The sequence below is a fragment of the Mesoplodon bidens genome, assembly GCF_964165515.1.
Source record: "Mesoplodon bidens genome assembly, chromosome: 5".
In the NCBI taxonomy this organism is placed as follows: Eukaryota; Metazoa; Chordata; class Mammalia; order Artiodactyla; family Ziphiidae; genus Mesoplodon; species Mesoplodon bidens.
Window position 1 is genome coordinate 89,251,025 of NC_138161.1, and position 12,416 is coordinate 89,263,440.

The 12,416-nt window shown below is 35.6% G+C and overlaps 1 protein-coding gene across 7 annotated transcripts in view; it reads left to right on the top strand.

The window, feature by feature from the left end:
* The first annotated feature begins 363 nt into the window (after positions 1-363).
* Positions 364-12,416, top strand: part of ECT2 (epithelial cell transforming 2) — a 63,372-nt gene continuing 51,319 nt past the window's right edge. For 3 of the 7 annotated variants that reach the window (XM_081234165.1, XM_081234163.1, XM_081234167.1), the window contains exons 1-11: positions 364-482; positions 3,717-3,868; positions 4,498-4,577; positions 4,685-4,777; positions 6,321-6,503; positions 7,972-8,061; positions 8,913-9,020; positions 9,975-10,048; positions 10,760-10,890; positions 11,034-11,149; positions 11,250-11,312. In XM_081234165.1, the coding sequence (XP_081090291.1) occupies positions 3,739-3,868; positions 4,498-4,577; positions 4,685-4,777; positions 6,321-6,503; positions 7,972-8,061; positions 8,913-9,020; positions 9,975-10,048; positions 10,760-10,890; positions 11,034-11,149; positions 11,250-11,312 (1,068 nt within the window). In that variant the 5' untranslated portion in view covers positions 364-482; positions 3,717-3,738. Of the gene's footprint in view, positions 483-507; positions 716-3,716; positions 3,869-4,497; positions 4,578-4,684; positions 4,778-6,320; positions 6,504-7,971; positions 8,062-8,912; positions 9,021-9,974; positions 10,049-10,759; positions 10,891-11,033; positions 11,150-11,249; positions 11,313-12,416 lie in introns of those variants that run through there. The other 4 variants (XM_081234166.1, XM_081234169.1, XM_081234168.1 and 1 more) reach the window with 2 other exon arrangements.

Below are 12,416 nucleotides of genomic sequence, written 5' to 3' on the forward strand. Positions count from 1 at the left end.
AAGCTCAGGCAGAAAAATCTTACAGCTCACAGGAAGCACTGGGGAAAAATTCATGTCAAGGCACTGATTACGTTTAAAGGATTTGGTGGCGGGGGAAAAAAAAAAGCCAAAGGGACGGAGAATCCTCTCAAACCTTCCTTAGGAAACGGGATGTTTACTGAGTAAACAAACGGTAATCACAGACACACCTGCTACTCCCACAGAAGCCCAGGAGCCATTACTACCACCTCCTGGTCACATCCGGGCACTTCTCTACAAATTCGGGACGTTCTGACGTCGGAGCCGTTGGGTTTATTTGAAACACACGCACAACCAATCGGTTGGCACCTGCGGGGAGGTGGGCGGAGAGCAGCGGCCAATCACCGCCCCTCTGCGGGTAACTTTTTGAATTGGCTGCGGCCGCCGGCGGCGAGGAATGGCGGTAAAAGTGAGAAGGGTCGGTTCTTGAAAAGGTGGAACTTCCAGGGCGTCTTTTGAGAGTGGTGAGGCTCTGTGGGTGCGGGTGGCGGAGGTGGGAGTGGGCCGGCGTCCCTGGAGCAGTGGGCCGCTCTGCTTGTGTCCCACGGCCCCGCCCCGGTGACCGCGAATTCCGGAGCTCCCAGCCTTGGCTTCCCGGCTCTGGGAACCACACCGCCGCGTTCCCAGCAGCGGGGCCGGGATGCGGAGTGGGAGCCCGAGGTCCGCCTGGCTGCTGTGCGTCGTCACCGCTCACCTGGTTGAGTATTTCTTCCGACAGAGTTTCTGGGCAAAGTGGGGAGTTGTCGGGAAGGGGGTCTTGGCAAACCGCAGTGGGCTCTGCGGCTCTGGGGGCCGGCAGCTGCGCCCTTTGGGGGCTTATCTCAGATTACTTAGTGGTTTCACCCTTGGATTCTTCTTGGCGTCTTCTCTTTAGTTTTTAGTATTTAAGGTAAAACGCCAGCTCGTTCCGGCGCCCCACCCCGCGTACAGTGCAGCCTCTGGAATCAGACCGGATTTGAACCCTTGTTTTGCCACTAACACTCTGATCTGGGGGGAATTAATCTCTCCGCTCTAGGTTTCTTTACCTGTAAGAGGAATATGATAATAGTACCTGCCTCTTAGGATTGTTGCAAAGATTAAGTGAATACAAGTAAAAGGTTTAGAACAATGTCTAAACGTTTAGAATAATGCCGCATATTAAGCGTTAAATAAATATTGTTAGTCACAGTGTTATGTAATGTTAACAATGTTATTGTAACACCACCAACATATCCAGGAAGGCATTCAGCTCCTCCACCCTGAAAGATGATTGCCTACAAAAATAAGTAAGAGGAAACTTGTTTAAATGACAAATTTTATCTTTGTGATGAAAAAAAGGCATGAGTTGTATTTAGTTAGAAGCTCCTTGAGTATGTTCTCAGATGAGAAGTAATCTGTATGGGTTTATGAACACTGATCCTTTTGTGTTTGTTATAAAAGCTTACAGAATACATAAATGTGAAAAAGTGATTAGTGTATTTCAGTTTGTAATCAGACTGTTGATATGTGATGGGTTTAGCATGCAGCTTTTTTCTAAATTTTAAAACTGTTTTGGCAGTAAATTGATGACATACAGTGTCATCAGTCAATTTTAATTTTTAATCACCTACCTTTTTTTTTTTTTGGCTGCGTGGGATCTTAGTTATGGCATGCAGGATATTCGTTGCCCTGTGCAGGATCTTCGTTGGGGCCACATGGGATCTTCAGTTGCGGCATGCGAACTTTTAGCTGCAACATGGGATCTAGTTCCCTGACCAGGGATCGAACCTGGGCCCCCTGCATTGGGAGCGCAGAGTCTTAGCCCCTGGACCACCAGGGAAGTCCCAATCACCTACCTGTTTTGATGGTCTTTAAACAGAGAGGCATAGGTGAAAGATGTAAACTCATGGTGTTTTTGATTTATTAAACTCTCCCTCCTCCTACATTCCTTAAGGCAGGTTAATTCATCTCTTGGTTTTTCTTTTTAACATTCTTTTAAGGGGACTTTAAATGAAAGCCTGATTAGATAGAGCCTTTCTTTTTCACTGGAAACATTTAAGTGTGAGACTTAACAAAAAAATAAGGGCTGGATAGAATTTATCATTGATTCTAAGTAAAGGCTCTTATTAACAACTATTGGAGCACTCCCTTGGAGAGCCTTAGAATAATGATTGCCGTGGATATTTGGTAGGACAATGAGAAATGTCCACATTGTGAGTATATATGAGAATGAATAATCGTCACTCATTTAGAGACATCATCTATTCAGTTTTTATCACAATTGGATTTGAGCTGTACTATTATTTCTTTTCCTGATGTAGAAGCTGAGGCTTAACCTACTAAGTGCAGAGCTGAGACAGGAAGCTGAGTTGCTTGTCTTTGAAGTGTGCACCTAATAATTGGGCTTAGGTCTGTTGTTATTAGTATGTACATATTCACACTATTTGACATCACCATGCCGAAATGATGCTAATGATACCTGAAACTATTACTTTGCTAAAAATCTGATGGAAGTTATTTGTATATTTTATTATTCTGAAAAAGTAGGCAAGAGATCAGGCATAGACCTCCAGATAAGATTGGGCTTCCTCTATATATTTGCCCAATATTCTGGAAATTTACTTCAAGATAATAAACTTACGTAAAAACCCCAATTTAAATTGATGAAGATCTATTCAACTTTTTCTTTATTCCCTGCTTGCTTAACTTTTCAACTCTGTAAGTCCTGGAAATTTAAAAACAGATTTTCTTTCATAGTCCAGAGTCTTATTGACACGTGTTAATTGTCTCGTGAAACTTTTGGACATTTGTAAAGTAATATAAAAGTACAGGTAAGGGAGCAGTCCAGTTATACATGAGAGGTTTGGAGAAATCTACAGAGGATAAGTCAAGAGTGGTGGGTCAGGGGTTGAAAGACATGATAGGTGGAGAATTGAGCACTATTAAATACAAGTAGGTGTGGAGTAAATTGTGATCTGTATTTGAAAAATGCTGGGAAATGCTTTGTGGCTGCAGCATACAGTCGATGTGGACTGGGGGAAATACAGGAGATGAGGCTAAATAGGTAGGCTAGGACTAAAGTGTAAAGTGGATGGTGAATTTGAACTTGATCGTATAGGGAGCAGTGCTCATGGAAGTTCTAAGTAGCGAAATAATATGGTCACATTTGTTGTTAGGAGAATACCCTGAAAACCATGTGGAAAGTGACCTCTGAAGAAACTGGTGATAAAGTTGTTTGGAACTGTATTTGACCAAGTGGCCACTGTGGCATTGGCCACAAAAAGGGGGGCTGGGTCCCAGAGATACAGAGATGCTTTGGGGCAGGGCAAATGAGGCAGATGAAAGAGTATGGCTGGATCGTGTTTTTGACTGGAATTATTTGGGGGATGGTGGTATTATAAATGAATACAGGAAGAGAAATAGTTTGGTTGAGGGCAAAGGTATGGAGTGGGGAGGTAGCATAGTATTTATGAGTACCTTTGTGAGTACTTTTTGACTGTCAGGTAATATCTTAGTACTTTTGGTACATTGTTATTTTTACTGTATCCCTGTGAGTCAGTTATTAGTATCTTTATTTTACAGAAGAGCAAACTGAGGCTCAGAGAAGTTGAGTGACTTTGTTTGGTTCAGTATTAAAAAAAAAAGGTAGTGATACTTTTTATAAGTTCTAGGTATAATGCTTGTTTTTGCCCAGTAATTGTTAGTTTCATGTAATTTTATTCATATTTTGTTTTTTTCAGCCATTGCAGAAGAGTACAAATAATGGCTGAAAATAGTGCATTAACATCCACTACTGGGAGTACAAGCTTGGCAGACTCTTCCATTTTTGATTCTAAAGTTACCGAAACTTCTAAGGAAAACTTATTTATTGGATCTACTTCATATGTTGAAGGTAAACATGTTATCTGCTTTAAAATATCAAATCACTATTTTAATCCTAAACTTACTGACTAGTGACTTTCTTATGATTTAACTGTAATACTGTTGAGCTAGGCTACAGGTGTTCAGTAAAAATTTGTTAACAGAAACTCTTTACACTAGATTTTTTATTATTTTTTGGATAATGCTTCCCAACTTTGAAGGTGAAAGCATCTTGTTGGATATTGCTTTTTCCGTACGTGAGGGCAGTCTACCTGCAACATTGTTAGCTAGAATATGGTCATTTATGACTGGTCAGGAGAAGAGCCACTTCTTGCTTTTTCACTGTATAAATGGATCTTTCCTAAAGTTGCATGTGCTGTTGAAGAGGATGACTGTGCAAGTAGGCGAATGCTTTCTTTGGTTAGGAGGAGTGCTGATGTTTGAATACTTTGCTACAATACAATATGTTTCTCTTCTTCTAACATGATACATGATCAAAGTTTTAAAATAAGCTGGGAATTAAGTCATTTTAATTTCAGGGAATGTTATGATCTCAAACATGGAAAACATTCCAGATATAGCCAAAAAAGGGGTTAGGAACTACTGATTTTGATGTTAGTGAATAAAAATGTTTTACTTAAACATTTTTAATTTTAATAGAAGAAATGCCTCAGATTGAAACAAGAATAATACTGGTTCAAGAAGCTGGAAAACAAGAAGAACTTATAAAAGCCTTAAAGGTATGGGAATTTAATTTTTAGGGTTTTTTTTTTTATATTTTTCTTCCATCCGTGTATAAATAAATTTATAGTTTTCTTAACCTCATACTTAAGTCTCTTTTCCACAGACTATTAAAATAATGGAAGTCCCTGTTATAAAGATAAAAGAAAGTTGTCCTGGAAAAACGGATGAAAAATTAATAAAAAGTATTGTTAATATGGTAGGTCAAGCATTTCATTGCATGTGGCATGCTGCACTTCCTTTGATTGTATTTGTAGAGTCCACTTATGGTGATTGGACCTAAATTAGGCACAAGTTATACCCTGAGCACTCTGAAGCTAGATTAATAGAAACTGTTACATTTATTTTAAAATTTGGGTGTTTCTGAAACCCCAAAATATAATGTTTCATAAATAATGAAATCCTTATAAAGTAATTTGGCATTGTTAGATTTAAATGACATTACATTTATGTATTTATGAAGATGACACTTTAAACTCTTTAGCCTCTTTTTTCTCAATAATTTTATATTTATTCTAAATTCTTGCTTTATTTCCAGAATTACAAATCACAATAATTGACAGTCATCAGGGAATTTACCTCAGCATGTGAAATATATCTAACTCTCTATACCAGTTATACTAGATTGTGAGGGCCTCCATGTCAAAATACCACAGACTGGGCAACTTAAACAACAGAAATTTATGTTCTCACTTTCCTGGAGGCTAAAAGTCCAAGATCAAGGTGTCAGCAGGTTTGATTTCTCTTGAGGCCCCCTTGGCTTGTAGATGGCTGCCACCTTCTTGATACATCTTCACACAGCCTTCTGTGCATGCACATCTCTGCTATCTCTTTCATGTGTCCAAATTTCCCCCTCTTATAAGGACACCAAGCCACCACTAATCCAATCTGACTAGGATCCACCCTTATGACTTCATTTAACCTTAATTACATGTTGAAAGGCCATATCTCCATATAGTCACATTCTGAGGCATAGGGGGTTAGGACTTCAGCATGAGTTTTGGATATACACAATTCAGCCCTTCACGTCAGCCTAGCAAATAAATCCCAAATAATTCACTGACCCATTTGAATTTTCTTTTAAATGGTTCTGTTCTTTAAAAACAGGAGTCATATAGATACCGAAATATCTTCATTCTTTTTCATAGATCTACAGTATAAAGTGTTAAACACTAACTTGCCTTTTTATATCCTGTGTTTGCCATGCTGCAACTGCCTACATATTTCATATCTTTCTCTTACTTCCCTTGTAGATAATGAAATGATTAACTGCATCCTTTTTGTAGATGTTGCATGTCATAGTATTTTTTCTATTTTTCTGAAAACAATTTGTGCAGGAAGAACTATATGCGTGGCATCATTTTCTTGATCAGAATAAAGAGCAGTAGTGGATATCTTTCTAATGCATCTTACTATCAAAATAACGTGTACTTAAAAAATTCATCGTCTTTATTTTATATGCATACTAGATGCTTTATAATGACTACCAAGTCATGTCAGAAACTTATGCCTTTATAATCTTCAAAATTTAAGATCTTCATATGGATGGAGATATGTTTATATAAAAACATAAGTAAAGAAATATGATTGTTCACTATTAAGTATAATGCTTATTGTATGATGTAAAACTTATACAAATATGAAAATAAAAATATTGAGTTGATTTTTAGGTCTTATTTAGAGAGACACATGAATTAATTTTATAATATTTTATTTCTAATAACTCTGTGAAAAAAATCAAGGAAATTAAAGTGCCATTTGTAAAGATGGAATCAGTTGAAGAATTTAAAAGTTTGGATTCTCCAGAATTTGAAAATGTATTCATAGTCATGGATTTCCAGGATTCTGTCTTTAATGAGTTATACAAGACTGACTGTAGAGTTATTGGACCACCAGTTGTATTAAACTGTGCACAAAAAGGAGAGGTAAGAAAGAATATATGCTTATTATAACTTCTCAAGGTTAAATTTTTATTAAAGAATTTTTATGCAGAAAAATTTCATTAATTGTTGAGAATATGAATATTTAGGATAGGAATAGTAGTGGCTACTCTAATATAGTCCTTTAATTCTAAACAATATTATTTACATATATTTAGTCTCAATACCTGCAGTATCTTGGGAAGTAGTAGTTTGCTTAAACTTGAGTTCTAAAGATGTGTACATATACATAAACTTTAATTTTCCTCCACAGAGAACTGGTACCACAGTTCCATTTTTATCAGTTTCTGCATGATTTAAAATTAGGGAAATTACTTTAGCTATTTATTTATTCATTCATTCATTTATTTATGGCTGTGTTGGGTCTTCGTTGCCACGTGCAGGCTTCCTCTATCTGCGGCAAGAGGGGGCTACTCTTCGTTGTGGCGCGCAGGCTTTTCATTGTAGTGGCTCCTCTTGTTGCGGAGCACAGGCTCTAGGCGCACGGGCTTCAGTAGTTGTGGCACGTGGGCTCAGTAGTTGTGGCTCGCCAGCTCTAGAGCACAGGCTCAGTAGTTGTGGTGCACGGGCTTAGCTGCTCTGCAGCATGTGGGATCTTCCCGGACCAGGGCTTGAACCCATGTCCCCTGCATTGGCAGGCGGATTCTTAACCACTGCGCCACTAGGGAAGTCCTACTTTAGCTTTTTGTTTTTAAATAGCATTGTAGTGTAAGAGTTGTAGTAGAGTTAATACCTATTCTTTGGTTTTTATTGGTCTGTTTTGGCATTCTTAAGCTTGCCTTAACTTTAAATTGCTTGGGTCTTTGTGCTTCTTTTGTTATAGATACTAGTAATGAGCACATGATAATCTTTAATTCTCTGTTTTGATTCAGAAGTGTTGCTTTCAGAAACCACAAACTTTTTAAAGGCCAAAATTATGGAAAATAACATTCCTGCATAATAGTGGGAATTAAATTTTTAACCATTCTCTTTCATGGATAGATAGATAGATAGATAAAACCATTTGTTAAATTATTTACTATCTCCATTTTTTAGCTCAAAAATTGGAATCATATTTGGTTCAAGTGTGTGTATTATTAGTATTTATTAGAAAATATTTTTGACCTCCTTTAATTTGAAGCATTTACAGTAGTGTATGGAAATCTTTCCTTATAATACTTCATCTGTGTCAAAGTACATTTTGGAAATAAAGGTTTGGGTATGAATATTTATGTTTTATTTGCCAGTAGTAAAGTGTGTTTAGGTGATATGTATCAAACACGATATGGGAATCATGGGAAATTTTTATTGTGAAACTGGGTTTTTGCTATTTGTTGCATATTGAAAGATGGAAGTATATCTTTGGATTGGGAAAGTTAATTGGCAAGAGAGGGAAATACGTTTAGCTTGAGAAAGATGTGTTCTATTTTTACTGTAAAGAAGCTCACAGATTTAAAATTGTTGTATCCTTTAGCCTTTGCCATTTTCATGTCGCCCACTCTATTGTACAAGCATGATGAATCTAGTACTATGTTTTACTGGATTCAGGAAGAAAGAAGAACTAGTAAGTATTTTAAAACATTCTATTCAAAGAATATTTTTTCTAGCAAAATAAATTTAAATTAGCTTTTCTTTTTTTGATAGTTATATCATGGTTTTATTTTTAAAATATTGAAGGAGAAAGTACTATGAATATACTAGGTCTTAAACTTTGTGAAGAAATACTCTGAAGAGCCTTGTAAAGAAACAAATATTTCATCTAGGATAGCTGGTATGTGAATTAGAAAAATTTCATGACTATCTAATCTGTTTAAACTGTCTTTTTGTTAAGTATCACATCAGCCACATTATTTGAAGTTTTTGTTTACGCATTGAGATTTTTTGTTCTGCAGGTCCAGCCTTAAAGCATTCTCATTGCTCTAGAGAATTCATAGAAACTTCTTTCTTTGATCCATAAAATTTTTTATGTTGGAGCTAATGGGGTATTACTCTAATTTTGTGGGAAGAATCTTGGTGTGATGGCAACCTGGTTTTAAAAAAATAATGTACCGGGACACACAGTTTTTCCAGGCATGAGCCCGATGTGTCCCCCTTTGCTTGGCAAAGCAATAATGCTATTTTCTACTTCACCCCCCTCCAAAAAGTAATATATTTACTTTTTTACTTGTGTGAAAGCCAGTTGTTAATTAACTTAGTTTTGTGTGATCATCTTTACTAGCTTATCTCTGTATAATTTTGCCTGTGCCAATAAGGCAAATGAACCTTTAATTTTTTTGACATAAAATTTATCTTTATAAAAATTCTCATATGTACCTTATAAATAGAAAGTATTCAGTAAATGCTAAATGCATTATAAACATAGTTTAAATTTTGTTCAAATTAATCATAAAGTCAATGTTTACATTTTCTTTTGAGGTCAGATTGGTGACATTGGTTCATCACATGGGTGGAGTTATTCGAAAAGACTTTAATTCAAAAGTTACACATTTGGTGGCAAATTGTACACAAGGAGAAAAATTCAGGGTATGTAAACTTTGGTATTTTTGTATATTTCAATATAGCACTGTTTGAGGATGGATTTAATAATAGTGTTCTTATCCTGTCTATTGCCCCCATAATTTATTGAGGATCAGAAATTCAATTTTTGCTATATGTACATTTAGTAAAAATTTTAAATCATAGGAGTGTGGCCGCTGAGGTTTGAAGGAGGCAGTGGAACTTGAGTTAGGTCTTGAAAGATGATTGGGATTGTGGAGGTTGGTAGGTGGATAACAGTTTAGGCAGATGAATAATATTAGCAAAGATTACTATGAGCAGTGGTGAATAAGGAGGTCAGAAGGTGATGAGAGCAGATATCTCTCTCTTATCTAAGAGCAGAATTTTGTTCTTATAAAATGGTTCCAAGATTTAACTTGTGAAAATTGTAAAAGAACAGGAGAAAATACTTTTATTGGGATTAAAGTTTTAGTTTAAGATTGCACTTGAATACGTTAGGAAGAGTTTATCACTTTGTTCCCACCCTCCATCAGTGTATTTATGTAGCAAATGGTAATTTTAGGGTATTGTTGAATTCCTGGGAGGTATACTTACAATTCATATCTAAGGTTTTAGTGACTTAATGAGAAATTTTCTCTTACTGCTGTCTTGGGGGTTAGTACTTCCAAGGAGGTAAACACAAAGAGAAATAGAAATGTAATAAAGATGAACTTAATTAACTTCACAGATGTATTTTTTAAAAATACAGTGAAACAGTTTGGACATCATGGAACTTGTTTCAAAGTTATTTTAACCTAAATTGTATGATGGAAAGAGAGTTTTTTCTGTTAATTTTTCTTTATATTTTGTTACAAAGCAGATGAACAATGATCTAAGACTGTGCAAAATGTATGTATGTAATTGCTTATAACTTGCATGAATGCAGTTATTTAAGGTAAAAATTCACCATATAATTAATGATAAACATGTTTATGTTTTTAGATAGCTGTGAGCCTGGGTACTCCAATTATGAAACCAGAATGGATATATAAAGCTTGGGAAAGGCGGAATGAACAGTAAGTGTTTAGAAATTCAGTAGTTAATTATGTGAATCAGTCACGTTGTGTCATGAAGATAAACCCACGTGCCCAAAATTCATAGATTAGTATATAAAAAATTAATTCAGTCTTTGTGAAGCTTAGGGAATAAAGTCTAGGAGGAGCAAAGTTTTGTTTATAAAAAATTGAAAATGGCAAGACATCTATGATATCTTTGAACTTCACTTTGTGAAATAATTTAATAACCATTAAGAACATTCTAAAATTATCAGGTAATAGCTTAATGCATCTGGATGTTTGGATTGTGCCGTATTTTTTCTTATTTTCTGTTTGTCTGGTTACATTTTAAGTGGTGATTGCATTTCGTAACCTTGTTAAGCTTTACAATCTCATAATTCCTTGCTATTGTACTTCATTATTACTTAAGATTTTATGAAACTATAGAACTCCTGGAATGCATATAAAATTTCATGTACAGAGCAGAGATTTGCATCTTGTAAAGATTACCCGTGATTAAACTTTGTGAGATGTTACTTCTGGGATGACTGAGGACACGTCAATTTTTTTTTTAACTGACATTTTTATGAACATTTCAGGACCAAATGTAAAATATTTTCAGTAAATAGGTTATGCTAAAACCTTGAAAATTACCGTAGATTTATAAATTAATCTGCCTGACTTATTGAATTTCAGTTAAGCTGGCTTTAGAAGAGTGTGTTTTGTTTTTAGGGATTTCTGTGCATCATTTGATGAATTTAGAAATGAATTTAAAGTTCCTCCATTTCAAGATTGCATTTTAAGTTTCCTGGGATTTTCAGATGAAGAGAAAACCAATATGGAAGAAATGACTGAAATGCAAGGTAGAATTTAGCATAATTTAGAAGTTATATGTATTTTATTCCTTACTCCTGTTGATCACTTCCTGGTGAATATGCCTCTTTAAAAATTTGGGCCTGGGGCTAAATAGTTGGGCTTATGTATGCTTGTATGCTTTTCTCTTTAGGAGGAAACTATTTACCTGTTGGAGATGAAAGATGCACTCACCTTATAGTTGAAGAGAATATAGTAAAAGAACTTCCATTTGAACCTTCAAAGAAACTTTATGTTGTCAAGCAAGAGGCAAGTAATTCTAGAATGAGATTGATTTTTAAAAAACATTGGTAATATTGATAGCTTATCTGATGAGATAAATTCTTAATTAAAATGTTCTTTCCCCTAGTGGTTCTGGGGAAGCATTCAGATGGATGCCCGAGCTGGAGAAACTATGTATTTATATGAAAAGGTATGCTTTTTGTCCCTTTTGTCATTTGTTCTGTGAACTTGATTGTATAAAGATGACACTTTTTTTTAATCCCAAAAGAGCATAGTATAATTAGCACACAGGTCATCTTTTTTTTGTCATATTTAGGGGTTTCAGAATAATTATAAACAGTTGGATATTGAGTAATAGTCTATGTAGACTTAATGTATTGGATCTTATTTTAATCTAATACATTTCATTCTGTGCAAATTCTTGATAATACCATTATGAACAGTAACATCCCTATCTTCAAAAACTTAGAACCTTAAAGGAAAGAGAGATGTGCAAACAGTTATAGTGCTGAATGAAATGTGCTATAATGGAGTAATGTATGTATTTTAACTAGCTTCACTCTGAGAGACTCAGGCACGATTGAAAGAGCAAATAAATATTGAGCCAGCTTCCTAGGCTAGCCTGGTAAGGACATTTGTGTGAGATAGCAGGTGGGAGAGGGTATGAAAACTTGAAAGTACATTAAAATAGCAAGTAGTTTAGTATGACTTTGGAAAAGAGTGTGGGAAAGAAGGCCAACAGATAAAGCTGACTAGATAGGCAGAATCAAGTTTTTAATATGTTAAAGGGTTTGGATTTGTCCTGTAAGTATTGGAATCACTGAAGAATATTAAGGGGAGAGATGGCATTTTAAAAATTACTGTAGTAGAAGGAATATAGGCAAGGAAAAATCCAGCCTTCATGCTGGATCTTGGTGAAAAGTAGTGTCATTCACCAAAATGTGACATAAAGGTATAGAAGCAGGCTTTAAGGAAAATTTACTTCAGTTCGAGATTTAATAATTTTGAATGGAATATTTGAAAGTGAAGATGTGGATTTATTGTGTTTCTATAGAATCTGAATATGTACTCTGTTGTGTTCTCTTTGGACTCTTTTATTCTCAATGTAAGGTTCCTGACATAAAGTTTAAAAAATATGCCTTAGATTTCAGAAGAGAACCCCTAAAATCAAGTGGTATTCGACAAATATTGGAGAGCACTATGTACAAGCACCGTGCTAAATGCCAGAGATATGGTGAATGAAATATGAATGGTCTCTGTCTTCCTGGAGTTTATGGCCTAATAGGGAGTAGAC